The sequence below is a fragment of the Mytilus californianus genome, unplaced genomic scaffold (assembly GCF_021869535.1).
Source record: "Mytilus californianus isolate M0D057914Y unplaced genomic scaffold, xbMytCali1.0.p SCAF_35, whole genome shotgun sequence".
NCBI classification, from domain to species: Eukaryota; Metazoa; Mollusca; class Bivalvia; order Mytilida; family Mytilidae; genus Mytilus; species Mytilus californianus.
Window position 1 is genome coordinate 1,021,147 of NW_026262685.1, and position 16,907 is coordinate 1,038,053.

At 32.8% G+C, this 16,907-nt stretch overlaps 1 protein-coding gene across 1 annotated transcript; it reads left to right on the forward strand.

Annotated features, from left to right (window-relative positions):
- The first annotated feature begins 472 nt into the window (after nt 1-472).
- LOC127736678 (sterile alpha motif domain-containing protein 9-like) lies at nt 473-16,401 on the forward strand. Its single transcript, XM_052247253.1, has 5 exons — nt 473-622; nt 3,245-3,475; nt 7,662-8,034; nt 9,726-15,622; nt 16,260-16,401. The coding sequence occupies exons 2-5, from the start codon at nt 3,248-3,250 to the stop codon at nt 16,338-16,340; spliced, it is 6,579 nt and encodes a 2,192-aa protein (XP_052103213.1). The 5' UTR covers nt 473-622; nt 3,245-3,247; the 3' UTR covers nt 16,341-16,401.
- Nucleotides 16,402-16,907: the final 506 nt, after the last annotated feature.

Genomic DNA, 16,907 nt, shown 5'->3' on the forward strand with positions numbered 1-16,907 from the left:
TATGTTCATATTACATATGAACCTAACTGTGAGTCTTTCAATAGATGTAAATTATTCACGAATTTACAAATTTATTTGCTTGTGTATGTATATAAATATAGACTTGTTTGTAAATATATATATATATATACAAGTCTAAATTGAAAACAACGTTCTATCCTATGATTGCGTTGGATAAAAACCGCAATTTTTATACGTGTGCATGCAAAATAAATTTCTTGGTAGAGGGGTCTAAATACAGCACAAACAACATTTTCCAAAAGACCAAATGAGTGAAAAAGTAATATCTATTTTCATTTTGTAAATGATAATAGCGTTTCAAAAAATAAAACATTCTATTATAACACAGCATATTAAAAATTCCCACACGTCATTTCCACCTCATCAAATCCTATTTTTGGCAAAAATAGAACAGTTATTCATATGCCTCGATTTGGTATAATAATTTTAATAATATTATCAAGAACAGGAAGTGGTTTGAAACCACGCCACTTCATTCATGTTAATCTAATACCTTAGTTAGTATCTTTGTGTAGTTTTTGTGGACCGTTGTTTATTTTTCCTTTGACTATGGTGATGACTGTCTGTCTGGGACTTTGATACGTCTAGGGATTGATTAACGGTAGGTTATTAAATGATCGAAGAACCTTGTACTTAACTTCAATATTTTTTTTTTTTTTTTTTAAAACAAAGGATATGGGATATCCATCCATGACACAAAATCAGTACATGCACAGCAAAAAAAAAAACAAAAAAAACCACACACACGAAAAGCAAAGGAACAGCGCTTGAACTGCTGTTTTCCATCTCAAAGTCACAGTGGGGCCTTCAACACGGAGCAAAAAAACTCTCACTTCACCTTTGTTTGGTTTACGTCTTATAAGCAAATGCAAAGTTCAAAATTGTAGATTTTCATCAAATCACTGTATACGCACAAATAGAATGGACGTGCATTAATGTAACCAGCCTGAGGTACAAATCATCAATACACATTTGAAGGTTTTTTTAACTGTTGCTTTGCTAAATTAAACAATATCTACCAATATCTATTCACATTTCAAGAGAGGAGGTCAGGACCAAGCGTCGGTGTACCTTTATGGTTGCACGGATTGTAAGTGTGTTTTACTTCTTTAAGTTGCTCTTTATTGACCAAGTACCAGTATGTCCCTCCACAGAGTAATGAACCTGTCGAAAAATTATATACTCCGGAGTCAAAAGTCGGTAAAATGAAAATAGTCAATTAAACTTTGACAATATAAATGAAAAAAAATACAGTTACCAATACATTCTACGGTTATTCTACAACAGAATTATTGTTATAAAATACAGGGCCTATGTTGATCCTAATATCACTCTTTTATACATAGTTTCTAATTTACTACATGTTTTCTGCATTCTATTAAATAACTTTTTGACAAAGAAATGCATGTAAATGTTTGTTTCATACCATAAGCTTGTAATTTCAACAATGTTAAGCATTAGGCAAACAATCGAAAGCTTTTGATAAATCCATTAAAATTCCAGCTTCAAATTTATTTTCATCTATATTTTTGCGATATTTACGTGCATCGCATACAATTATACTTCTTTATTCAGAACCGATTTGCTTTATTTCCGAAAGTATAATAGTTACATTTATTATCCTTTTTGATATGCACATGCAGTCCCATGTGCTCCATTTGCTTGCAAAATTTTATAAAAATCCGCGAGATAGTTTTAATGTTTTTGATCCAGAAGTTAGGGCGAAGATTTTATTAAAAGAATCTACACAAATTATCAAATAATAAATCATAGCTGAAATTTTATTCACTAAGTGAATATCCATGAATTTTATTGTTAAGAATAAAAGGAATGTTACATATAGGTCATCGATTTCGATTTATAATCCAAAGTCACAAAAACCAAAAAACATCTTATGGTCTTTAAGAATCAACAAGGGTCTATGCAATACACCTTATCGCTATTCCCGGCTGACCCGAGAATCTGTCCCGCTTGAACTATTGACGTCATACAACAATCACTTTTCCATTGTGGCGTCAGATATTTTGTATTGTGACGTCAAAATTTTACGGGAACCTGTGTGATGTCCAGTAATGGCGGACAAATAGCGATAAGGTGTATACATGTATGCCAAGCTCTAAGACGTAATCGCCCGATGCTAAAAAGTTGTGAAGCAAACTAAACAGATCTGTCTTTGACGTAAAATTACAAAATAAAAACAAGCAAAAATATGAAGATGTTCAATCGACAACCATTGTAGAGATTTCTGACTTATGACATGCAAATGAACATGTTGAATAATTAGCCAGAATTTAGATAGTCCCCCCTCCTTCATAATCTTGATCGGTGGACTAATGACTAATCTATTATGAAAGTATGCTTCTACCTACAGGAATTAAATAAAAAGTTGTATTTTACATCTGCTGTGTTAACCATAATTTAAGTTATACAGTAAGCATGTTCGGAAATGTTCATTTAAATCTTCCATCTTGTTTAAATCGATATTGATAAGATTTTATTATACTGTTCAAATTTCATCTGGTTCTTTTTTCATTTTTTAAATCAGTTGTATGCTGGTCATTGCAAAAGGTTGTGTCTCCTTATACTAATTATGAAAATGCTGTATACTATGGACTAAGGTCACCTACTGGAATAAGAGTGTAGGACGACATGATTTCATATCAGCAGTAAAGTTATTTGACCTTGCTTTCAGTAACAGATTTGTGTTATCTATTAAAGTTTGAAAATAAACGACGAATTGAAGGGGCATTAGCTGACAAATTCATGTTAACAGATTTGACTCAATTTCTAATGTTTGATTAATGACATACTAAAAGATTTATACAAATAACTTCATAAGTCCAAAAGAAACAACTAACAATGCATGAAATCGTTATAATATATTTCTAACTAACCATTTGGTCTGAAGAATACCGATGGTCTATGACCCGATATTAACATACACGTGAATATAAATAGACAGACAAGCAATCTTTTAACAATATTTTACGGGAATCAGTTAAATTACTCATCCGGAAAATAAGTAACATTTGCAGTTGAACGTTTAATGTCAAGGTTACAGGTAGTGTAGTATCTTTTGTGTTATTGTTTTGTATTGTCAAACTTGTCAAATAACTGCCGGTAGTAGTCTAGGTAGGCCCCTACTCGGTGCAATTTGGGTACATTGACGTTTAATTGTTTGTACACTATCAGTATGTATGAAAGAATATTTCTTTATCTTTAGACCATGGGAAGGTTTTTGACACAGAGCTACACGTATGCCAAATATAAAGAGGGAGCAAATACGAACTATGTTTCCTGCTTTGTATGTACTGCCTATCAGGTGCATAAACACAACTACAAAAAGAGACATAAAATCAGATGTAATCTGTTTTATTGGAAGGAGTCTACATTTCAGTTAAATTCAAGTTTAAAGGCAAAGCGGCAATCGAAGGAAGGAATACACGGAAGTAAAGTAAGTACATAAACATACAGAAACCTGTTATAATACACCTCACCTTTTGAATAATTTGAAGAAGGCCATTGATTAAAGATTGAGTGGCATCCTGAATAGTGTTAGGTACATGTATTTCATTTAACTTACCATACGCCACTATCCACGTGACAATGAACAAAACTTCATATTTCCCTCTGATTATCACATTCCCCTCTGAATATCGGGACTACCCCATGCGATGTTACGGGCGGTTAATGAACTTAATGTACAGAACATTTTGAACGTTTTTTCTTTTAAATAGCGATAGTATAGTCATTATTGTGTTCAAAATTATTTCAGACGTACAATAAAAAAGTTTGTCAAAGAGTAAATAAAAAACTGTTGATTGGGAAAGCTATCAACAATGAGCAAAACCCATAAAGTATAGTCAGCTATAAAAGGTCCCTACGTGTTGAAATATGAAACAATTCAAAAAAAAAAAAAAAAAAAAAAAAAAAACCAACGACCTGATGATGGACGAAGCAATCAATGAAATAAAGATAAAATAAACAGCAACCAAATACAACAGCTGAATTGGAGACTCCTGACTTGGGAAAGGCACATATAGAATGTGGCAGGATTTAACATGTTAGTAAGCGCTCACCCTCTCCCTTTTCGATGTAATGCCAACTTTCTTTGAATACATTTTAGCATAGCCCAGCCATAGGTGCTTGAAGACAGGATCCTGTTTTGAGCCCCCCATAGTCCCTTCCCCTTATTATCATAAACCCTCGATTTTACAATATATATCACTTATTTGTACCATGTGTATACCAAAATACCATATGTTTACTCTAAATATACATGTTTACTATCAACGTGCCACTCGACTATAGAGCGAAGCGAAAGGTTGCTAACTTCGTTCCAAGGAATTCGGGCACCGGTTGGGAAGAATTGTTTTAAAATGTTATCAAATATCACTTACTGGTTTAGACAACCAGTTCTTACTGTCCCCAGATGATTATCCTTATTGAATATGCATATCCCAAAGTAATATAATACCGTTTTAACACTTTTATTTCATTTTTTCGCCGGCGATGTTGCTGTTTTTTTCTGCATTCAACTTCGATCAACGGAAGTTACAATACAACGACATCTGTGTGGTCTTCAGCTCAAGAAGGATAACTCCACATGAAAACACGGGAAATTAGATGAGTTCCGGGATACATTGTACAAAGGAAAGTAAGAGACGAAAACCGAAACATTCGAAAGTCTCTTACCCGAAATAAAAGTGTAAAAACGGTAATATATTACTTTGGGATATGCATATTCAATAAGGATAATCATCTGGGGACAGTAAGAACTGGTTGTTTAAACCGGTAAGTGATATTTGATTACATTTTAAAACAATTCTTCCTGACCGGTGCCCCATTTCCCACAGGCGCTTGGGTATATGATACAGAAATTTTTTTTAATTTTTTTGTTGTTGATTAAAATATTCAATTTTCCATATTTATACTACATATCTATCACTACTGCGCATGTCTCACCTAGTTTCGAGTGATTTTACCAACTTTGAGACAAACCCCCATTTTACTATCCACACTAAGAAACAAAAAGGCAACTAACTCGACGCCATCTTGCGTGCTTTAAATAAATAATAAAATTGACCTACCAGAGATGTTCCGAAAAATTCCGGGAAAATATTACTTCCCTTTAACAAAAGTTCGGGAAAAAGTAACTTCCCCTGAATATTAACAGTAAACTTCCGGGCACGTGAATTTGAATTTAGTGAAAATAGTGAAAATCTTTTTATTATATGCTTGTGATGGACTAAAAATGTTACGAACAGTAGCAATTTGATGAATAGAAACGACGTCTGCGATCGGACTGCGAGAAAGGCATGTTTTCCATAAAAATCGATGGGGAATCCAGGTAGGTCAATTTTATTATTTATTTATAGCACGCAAGATGGCGTCGAGTTAGTTGCCCTTTTGTTTCTTAGTGTGGATAGTAAAATGGGGGTTTGTCTCAAAGTTGGTAAAATCACTCGAAACTAGGTGAGACATGCGCAGTAGTGATAGATATGTAGTATAAATATGGAAAATTGAATATTTTAATCAACAACAAAAAAATAAAAAAAAATTTCTGTATCATATACCAAGCGCCTGTGCCAATTTCTTGGAACGAAGTTAGCAACCCCGCAGCCTGGAACAATAATGGCCAATAGGACTAAAGACATGAGACTCATTCTTTGTTATGCTTGCTTTTTTTTGAGCTTGTTATTATTAATGTTAATTTCTTATGTACTATTTGTCGCACACTTAAAAATTATTTGAAACAAATTAAAATAAAATAGAATACCAAGTACAACAAATATTTACGAGTTTAATGAAATTCCTGAAAAAAAACCAAAAAGCATCAGAATGTTAGAAAATTAAATTCTTGTCAAATGTAAAGAAAAGAGGAGAACAAGGGGGCAATAAAAATCATAATTTCTATAAATTTAAAGTAGCTAAAAACGACAAAACGTCGAACAATAACATACAGAATACTAAAGCCTAACTGCGGCAACTTGAACCCTTCCAAAACGGGGGAGGGGGGACTCACGTGCTCCTGAAGATAGTATAATACCCGCCGTGTTGAATAAATTGATGCGTGTAACTTTTATCGGATAGCAAAACTGCATGGATTTGTTAATTCCAGATATTTGATTTTTTTTAAAAGTCAAATGAAACGAGTTTCTTGAAATCATATTGTTAAGGATATTATTGAACCAATTATGCATGTGTATATACTAAACTAAGTCCTCTATGCACGATTTTTTTACATTTTTGACGAATCAATAACATATAATCGACCGTGGAAAATAAGTAAATGATAGACACGTAATAGAACGATTTTTCATTTTTTTTTATACATGCGTTTCTATATGTGAACTAAACTTTTTCATTACAGTTATTAAATGATTTTGTGTATAGTTTTTTTTTTCTATTAGAATCAATTAACATTATCTCATTTCCACGTTTATTTATATTTTTATATATTTTCTTTCATCACGGTTTTTTTTTCGCACTTGAGCTGTGCGAATTCTGAAGTACTAACGAAAGGTCTCGTGGTTAAGGTCGCTGCATACGGAAAAAATACCGGCGAATTAGAGTACAGGAAGACAATAATTCAGTAGTAATACATGTCTGAAGATTATGATATAAAGATGAAGGATATTCTTTTAAAAGAAAGTCCATGTACACGTGTTGTATAGTTAAACTTAGCCATTCAAATATATAAAACATATTCAACTTTTAAATTTTAAGTCTTATAGGACTTTAATGTATTCCTATTTTTTATATACTTGCGACGATTTAGATCGAGAGATACAATTGTATATACACGTGGATATTGTTGAAACCTAGACAATCGAGAAAAAAACCGGATATATGCAAATTAATTTAATCTAAAAATGATTTAATCGCCGAGATACTGGTATTTCTGTAAAGCGTCTGTGAATTTAAGGATATATAGATTCTATGACCGCATTTTTCTTTATTTTTACATTTGTATGTGTATCAAAATGGCTTTATTTCACATTTTTGAATAAAAACTGTCTAAGGATAAATTAAACGTGTATAACTTCAAGTAATGCGTGATTGATGATAACTTTATATTAATATACTAGAATACCTCTTTATTTATTTTGAGCTTCGTCGTCACGTCTTAGCAGAAAAATGTCTGTTTGTTTATTTTTTGCATCATATTCACACGAAAAAACCCGGTCACACTCTAAAAACCCGATCAATTCAGTCGAAAAAAAAACACGAATCAAACTGGACACTATATCTACCGTGTGAACTGATTTTACAAAGTAAATAATGCCTTCCATTCAGTTCAAATGATTTTTTAGACTGACAAACGAGTGAAGCAGGAAAGATCACATAACGCTCTAATCTTTTAAACTATCTTTCCTTTATCCATTTCCTAGAGAATGTTGACAAAAGTTATTAAATATGTTACAGTAGTTAAATTTCAATTATTTCAATAGTATGCTTCTGTGTATATAAATGCTGACAAACTAGGTATTTTTCTCCGTTTTATCTGCAGAGGCAGTTCAGCTGATCTCAGTAGTAAATTCCAAATTTAAAATTTTCCAACAGATTTACGATATTAAATTTTGTCATTGAAATTTTGCATGTAGTTAGTTTTAGCTATTACATTTCTTTCGTTGCAGAAAAATGCACAGAATAGACAAGAAAGATTTTTCATTCATTCAAAGTTAACTGAACACGATCCAGATTTTGATATAATAAAAACGGAGGAAAGTTTCAAACATACTTCAACTTCTATTATGAAACATCAGAAATCAGACAATACAGACACAGTTCCTGTTTATGTAAAGAAACTCAATGGAGAAATAGTACTTGTATCATTACTATTTCAAAGTATGGAAAATCTGAAAAAACGTTTAAGCCAAATAGAGCATATTCCAGAAGATGATATACTGATATGGTTTTATGGTCGTATACTGAGTTCGTCTGTTCTTTCCAGGGTGAAGCCGTATGATAGCTTGTTCATCGGTATCAAGGGCAAAGGAGGAATGTTAGGTTAGTAAAGAGTTGAAAAAGGTACGATATACTAGTAGGTCTAAGGAAAAAGAAAAATCATAGCACTTTCTAATTCTAAAGTCTAAAAAAGACACATGAAAAATTAAGATTTAATACTAGCAAATTTAATTGCAATACACATTGGTACATCCTGGTTACTTTAGTCTCCCTCCTTTGTTAGTAGTTAGAAAAAATGTATCTGTATGAATTCTGATCAAGAAAAAACTAACTAAAGGAATAAGGAGTTTATTTTTTTATTTTTAATTTCCAATTTAATTTTTTTTTAACTTTATTTCCAACATGTTTAAGTTAGGACTTCGATTTACGATTTCCAAGCTAGAATGGACTTTATGACGAACATCAAGATTCACATTTATTTTCATTTTATTTTGTGTAAGAGTAGACAGTAGTTGAGATTTAGTTTGATCAACAAACGTTTTGGACATTTTTTTTTTCAACTTAAATAAGTCTTCTCCTCATAATATATTTACACATAGAATATATAACATTTAAAAAATACACACATAAATACATGTAATATACGATCAAACAAAGCATATTTAAAATACAGGAAACAATCAGAAAAATTAGGACTAATCTGTACCCTAGAAACTAGGACAGATAAAATTGATTTTTTCGTTGGTTTTCTTCTTCGGGTTATATGACCGGCGGCAGTCTTCGGAGGTCATCTCGATGGTAAATTGGATGACGTCTAGACAAAAATACACACGAAATGTTGATACATATCAAGTCCGAGCATTGTTAATTGTTTATTTAAGACTTTTTGTAATTTGGATATACGTTTTAGTATGTTATAAATCAAATATTAGAATTTGAGTCAAATCGGTGAACATGAATTTCACAGCTAATGCCCCTTTAACAATTTATTCACTAGTGTATTGATTTTTATATTAATTTTTCTTCGTCCTCATCTTATGAAAATATTTTTTTAAAGTGTGTACATTTTCAAAAGTACACCATGAATGTAATAAACAAGTCTTTTCTACAAATTATGATTCTTAAATAAACAGGTCAAAATTGATTTAAACACATTCACTATTGTTATTTATACAATCCTGTATCTGTATAATGCAATAACCACAAAATACAAAGCTTAATACCGATCATGGATTAATTATTCTGCAACAAATTGTTATTCCTGTTATTTTCTACAATCTTTTTACTTTCCTTTTGATCCAACTTGCTACGTTTTCATTCAACTTGTATAATTAATGGATATATTCTAATCTAAATTATCCAGATCATGTAAACTATAATGTGATTCAGATTATTTGTGGAGAAATTCTTTCTTATAGTAACAATAAACGGGTGGTTTAGTTGTGTTTATAAGCGTTTTTGCAAGTCACATGTTATAAGGTTTGATCGAGTTTTCTTTCAGTTATAAAAGTAATATTTTTAGTGCTATATCCTGCATTCAGAGTTTCGAACGGGAAACATGGTAGCTGTGTTCGTGTATCAGAATGTTCATACGTACACAAAACTTTAAGCATCACCTTGCACATGTAGGTCAAGAAGAATTAGTGTCCATGAAATCCTATTATCTCGACCTAGCAGCTTAATAACCTTCTGTTATCAGATGTTATATATTTGTGATAATTTATTTGTCGTAATATATTAACGAATATTTTACAAAAACTTTATTTTTATATTTAATTTTATTACAATTTCAGATGAAATAATCGCTGTATCTCGTGCAAGTTCAGAACATGAAGTACAAGAATGGCTAATGAAACGAGTTGGTTTAACGGAAGACTACATACAGAACGTTCCTGATTTTCAGTACATAGATGGAAAAACGTTGTTTGCATATTTAGATTCCGGAGTACACGAATTAAAATCAGACCTGAAAATTCCTATAGGAGTAGGACGAAAGATTTTGTTGTGCCTAAGAAATAACAAACACATTGAACAACTGTTACAGTATGAGATGGCAAAATGGAATGTTGATGATGTGCAGAAATTTGTCAGAGAGGCAGTATCTGTTCAAAATGCAGATGTTGACGAAATATGTAAACTCATCAAAGAAGAAGAAATTGATGGCATAGTTTTCCTTTCATATGATAATTCAAAGGAGTTCCAGATAGATTTGAATAGACCAGATAAATTTGGGGTGATATGCAAAAGAGTAATAGCAAGACGAGATGAACAAGTGGAAGATATTAAACGCTCATTACCAGTACCAACAGTATCTCAACTCAGTTCCCATGATCAATATAAAAAAGTAGCATTCAAAGATGAAGGTAAAAAGGAAACTACAACAATATCAAAACACTTGGAAGATCATACAAGTGGGCAAGTAGATAGCTGTGAAATTGCTAAGGAATGGGACTCGTATATTAGAAATATACTTCATCTGAAAACGTGTAACTCTCACTCTAATCTCAAGGCTTGTAATTTGAAAATTATCCACAGTGACTGGAAAAATCGTAATACTTTGGAAAAGAAAGCTCTGTTTCTTATACTAACAGATGCAAGTGAAAATGCTGAGAACTATGACGAAAGGTTGAGTGCATCATTATGGGATCGTATAAGAAAAAATATTCAAACATGGCATAACCATTTTATAAAATCTGACAAAGAATTATTTGAAATTGCTCAAAAAGAGGACTCTCTTCTTTTTAACAAGAAACCCATTTCTCTTTCAACGAATAAAGCTAAATTGAGATATTTAGCAGAAAAGAAGATAGAGGACCTAGCAGATTCAGGAAACGTTTTTCTCTTAATAAGTAAGAACGTGTTTGCTAAAAGCATACATTGTTACAGTGCTGTTATTGAAAAGCCAATACCGAAGAAAGGTGGTAAACCTCAATCTTTTCATTTTACATTTGAACCCGACCGCGATTATTGGATATTTGACCCTGATGATTACTCTCATGGTTTTCAGTTGAAAAGAATTCCTACAAATTGTTCTGAAAACACGCAAAAAGAGAGTAAGCAAATCAAGGAAAGCAGTTTGAATATTTCTAAACACTCGAGAGATACCATAAAGCGAAACAATTCAACATTTTCGAGCGATCCTGATATAACTGAATTTGTCCCAAAGCCTAAAGACGAGACACAAAACAACCAGACTATTTCATTGCGGTGCCAAGGCATACAAATTCAGCGCGTGTTCAAAAGCGACTCAACAGAAATTCAATATTCAGAAGGGTGGAGAATTTCAACCGCAGAACACGACGGAGCAGTTTCGTTTCAATGTTACGAATATAAATTCGTTCCTGAAAGTTTGATTTCTAAAGGTAGTTTACGAACCTTGGAATTTTGTAACAAAGAAATAATTCGGTTTGCAGGGGGTTGCCTTAATGCAAGAAAAAATGGTACAATAATGTTTGGCATTGGGGATTCGCATGGAAACAAGGACTGTAAAGGCGGTTTTGCACATGGAGAAGTTGTAGGCGTTCCAGTGCATGATATTCCAGGTGATTTTATAGCTGAATTTACCGATTCATTGCGGATTGCAATATCAAAATGTTTTGACATTCACTGCTCTCGAACAGCTTCAAAGTGTATAGGAAACCCAGTATTCGTCAAAGTAGTGACACGAATGCCATCTAGTCCAAGATATGTTATAGAAATTGACATTGAGCCTTCCTCAACATTATGCAAAGATCTCTTTTTTAAGGTAAATAGGAGCAAACTAATTACATCAAAGGACATTGAGACTGAATTCACTCTATTTGTTCGTGAGAAAACTGGAACTGTAAAGAAAAAAAACCAGGAAGAGAGGCTCTTTGTTCAAACTGAACTAGTTGATGTTGTTGCAAAACGGTTTGAAGATGAAAAACAGATGCTCCCAAGTCAGGTTACTGATCCAATTGAAACGCCTATGGACAAGTTAAGAAAGCACCTGTGTAAGGGTTCAAATAAACTAGATAAATCGATATGGCCTATATTAGTTTTGAACAAACCAACAGATGAACAAAAGGAAAACGAGCACTGGTTAAGATGTTTAAAGTTTATAAAATTTGTGGATTTCCATGCTGTTTTTGATTTTGATGATGAATCAAACATAAATGGTTTATGTGCAGCTTTTGGTAATAAGGAAAATTCAATTCTTCAAGATGAGGAAATTTTTCTCGAATTTTCGGGAAACAAACTTGATCTTGCAAACAAACTTGGAATGCCACATGATATGAAAACTGTATGGATTTTTAGCAACGGAAGATCAGATATCAAACCATCTAAACCTTGTACACGTGGAACCAATTGGACAAATTTGTATTCAGCAGGAATACGAGATGCAGTTATATTTTATAGCCAAAAAGAAATTATCCCAAAAGGTAGAGCCTTGGTTATTATTCTACTTTTTTCAAATAATCTAGATGGGATAGTCGAAACATTTAGGGAAATTGTAGTGAGATTTGGTTGGGAGCAAATAGCAATAATTGCCACAGAAGTAACCCTTAAAAGATTTATAACCGAGTGCAGGGGTATGGAAGAAGAAATAAAAGAGAGAAGTGTATCAGGGAAAAGTATGACATGGGAACATGTGAATTCCACTGTTCTAGAAATAACTGGAAATGAAGACCAGGAAACTATTTTTCTGACAACATCTGCTGGAGCATATGTTCCTGCTGACGAAAAATTTGTGGAAACACTAACTGAGTTCAATATATTAAGTGCAAAACAATGCGAAAATAAAAAGTTCAAATCATTAAAAGAAGAAGAGGAATTTGCATCAGAAGTGGAGCATCAGTTTTACAGAGGGGAGAAAGTAGAATGGTTTAATTTTTATTTTGAATCCCATGTATTAAAACGACATTGTTTTGATCGTTTGAAATCGTCTGTCGGAAGCATTTTAAAACAGTCTCCATCAAATGAAAGAGATAAGAAAATTATTGCAACTGCTATAATTGCACATGAACCAGGAGCAGGTGGTACAACACTTGGTCGCAATATGTTGTGGGCATTCCATAAGGACTATCGGTGCGCAATTATTACAAAAATTACAGAGAGGACAGCGAAAAATGTAATATCCTTGTGGCAACACAAAGAACTAAATAATGCAAGACCACTACTGTTATTAATAGATGAACTTCCACAGTCTGATATGACATTCGAAGATTTGATTCGTCAGGTTCATATCGAATATAGGTCTAATCCCATACAGGATGGGTTAATTTGTTGTTTTCTCGTTTGTCAAAGAGAAAACGAAATTGACGAACAACCTTTCGAACACTTCGCTCCACTTAGTCACAGTGGTCATATTGTTGAACAGTTGAAACAAAAATTAACAGAATTGGAAATTCATTGGATGGACAGAAAATATGAAAAGTTAGAACAGAAAGGTGCGGAATACCAACCAGAATACCTTCTTTCATTTATGATTCTTAGAGAAGGGTTTAATCAGGAATATATAAAAAATACAATAAAACAGTTTCTGACGCATATTGACATTAAGTCAAACGAATTTGAGCTTTTAGAGTATACGTCCTTAGTATCAGCATATGCTCAGTTTTCTAGAAGAGGACCTAATGTTTTTATTCCATTAGAATGCTGTGATGCTTTAATGGGTTCAAAACTAACTAAAACAATATTTTGGGAGAAAAACATATCAAGCACTTTAAAAATGTTTCTCATAGTGGAACAGAAAGAAACAGCCAGTGGAATGCAAATTAGAATGGCACATCCCGCTTTAGCTGATGCAGTGTTGTATCAAATACTTGAAAACAAAAACGAAAGTTTGAGTTCTTTGACATTAAGATTCTTAAATTGTTCTATATTGCAAAGTCCGTCTCATGGGCGGGAAATGATTATAGATTTCACTAGAGAAATGCTTGTTCGTCGACTAAAGGAAGAATATAACGACGACAAAACAACCCAGTTTTCCCCTTTAGTTGACGACATTCGCAATAACGAGTCATGGAAAAACGCAAGAGATGTATTGATGAAAGGATTTGAGAAAATGAAAGATAGCTATATTGCTCAAACATTGGCTAGACTTTGCGCGAGAAACAAAGATTTTCAGACTGGTATATCATGGGCAAAACAAGCTGTCGACATGTCAATTGGTAAAACGGCTAATGGATTCTGTCATCACACCCTTGCAATTGTCCTTGATGAGCGTTTTAATCATGAAACTAAAAAGATTGAGTGTATCGCTCCATCGGATGCAACTGAACATATTGCATTGATTTTAGATGCGTTAGACCATTTTATAGAAGCAAGTTGGTCACGTACTGGGAGTGCAGATCATATATTATATCCTATTACGGGTGTCTTCAAAACAATCATTAACTGCTTAAAATTCATTACCAACAAAGTTCAATTTTCACCGGAGGTAGACATCATGAGGTTCATCACAGAGGAAGCGTATTCCGCAAGTGAACTTGAAGAATGGTTTAAATTCCGACCAAAATTTCTAAGATTTTCTAGTGAAGGAGAAAAGGCCTTTGCAATTGTTGAGCAGTGCCTTTGTTTCAATACCACGTTCTATGCCCATGATAGTATGAGCTCGTTTACCAAAATTTCAAGAGAACATAGGTTGTACAGAAATTTACAATACCATTATCCAAATCTATTCAATGATTTTAGGTCTTTCTTTGGGGCGAACGCAAATGAGGTTCCCCAGTCGAACATGCCCGAGGTTCTTAATGTTTGGCACAGGAGATGCTTAATAAATCTAGGAGGAAACTCTTACATGAATATTTGTGACATATTACGTCAACTGAAAACCAAATCGAAATGTTTTAGTTCTTCGGATGCAATAAAAAAGTGCATTGAAATCAAAACACATTTAACGAAGATAAGTGACAGAACACCAAAAGACTTAGCAAACTTAGTATCTGTTAATATCATATTAGGACTTCTCGGTGGAGAGAAAAGAGATTCCACGAAGATAATCTTAGAGTATTGTAAACAAATAATCAAAATGAAGCGAGGTAATGAGAACATAGCATATTTTTTTATCTGCATACTGTTGTGGCCATCAAACCAAATTAATATTGAATATGATGACGGTTTGTTTTATGAAAGCCTACGTTTTTTGCATCGTAATCGTGAGATTAACAAAGGAAGATCTCGAGACTTTAAATACGTATTTGTGAAAGAAGAAAGAAATGTAACTCAGCCGACACCACAGTTCTTTCTGACAAACGGTCGAGGTTTCAGTTCTCTTTGTCACAGATTAAACATATTCTTTAAGGATAATGCTGAATCGCAGTTCAATAATGCTATGTGGGAAAATTTTGGAGAAAAACATAATTTGAAACGACTGAAGGGATACTTGAAATTTTATGAGGGAAAATACGGTATTCGATTTATGAATGAAAAATCAACTTCGTCGGAACATATTGATATACGAAAAATACGTACAGGGAAGAAAGAGTTTCTGTCGGAGGAAGAAGTTTACTTTTTCCTTGGCTTTAGTATTGGTGGGCCAATTGCATATAATGTAAAACCAACTCGACATGAAGATTTGACGCGTCACGTACATGATCCAATACCAATTGACGATAAAGTGGAAGCATACTTGCAAGAATCTGAAGAAGAACTACAAAAACAGTTGAAATACATTGCAGAATTAAAAAGCAAGTTAAAAAATGGCAGACATTTAAAAGAGAGAGATGTAAGTAGTCAAATTTGTTTGTATTACAGGTAGGAGATTCTTTACAGGGGAATAATCTTAGATCATTGACAATATTCCTTTTGTGTGAGTGGCCTTGGAATATTGAATTCTAGTTTAAGTTGTTTAATAAAAAATTATTAAATCAAACTGCTGTGCAAGGTAAATGAGAATACAATATGAGAACGAATAGGGCAATACACAAACAAAAAATTAAATACAGAACAGAGAAACAGATGTAGGTGTCAACAACAACAAAAGAGAGAAAGACGAACTCTAAACGTATACAACAAAAGCTTAAAAGGAGTTATTCTCCATATTTGCATTATTGTCGATTATCTTGAAACTAAATAGATACGTGCATGTATATTTGTAACACAAAAAATGCATCTTAGTCTTAATAATTCTGTAGGATCCAAGATGAGCCATTTAGTCGGCCAAACTCGCTATTTGTATAGATATTAATTATAGAGTATGAAATCATCACATTCATTTTTTCCCCTTTAAACCGTAACAAAAAACTTGCATTTTTCACCTGATTTAGTTTTAAGTCTATAGTCTTGCGAGTCTTGGATTTGATTACAAGATTTAAATGTCTTATTTTTAACATTGAGACTATTTATTCATTTTTCTTTTGCAGAAAGAACTGATGAAGAATGAAGACGATATAAAAACAGCTCTTGAAGTTAAGCGAAACGAACTATTTAATGACATTGACTGAGATCAACAATATAAAGTAGTGTCATGACAGCTAAACTTTGAATTAAATATTTTGAAAATCATACATGTATTGATTTGGAGTTTTTTATACGACGCTTTAAATTTATACAGGAAAACTATAATGCTATATATAATTGTACTTCATTTTGCTTCGGTTATACATTTTAGTGACATAACAGTGCTGTTGATAGAAAATTGGATACATCATCCAATGATAGTTACATGTAAATACCCTTTGGCATCTTTCGCTTCTCTTTTTGGAGACATGAAAATGTCAGACAAGATGTCATCATCATTTTGTCTCTAAACTGATTTCAAATAATCAAGTCAAATTTCAAGTCATCATAAGCATGTGTAAAGGTAAACATATAAAAATAAGGAGATTGGTATAATTGCCAATGAGACAGCTATCCACCATTAGAGTTCAAATGAAGTGGATATAAGCAATTATAGGCCACCGTGTGGCCTTCAACAAAGAGAAAAACCAATTTACAGTCGTCTATAAAAGCCCACGACATGAAAAATGTGAAACAATTTAAACCAGAAAACTAACGGCCTAATTTATAAC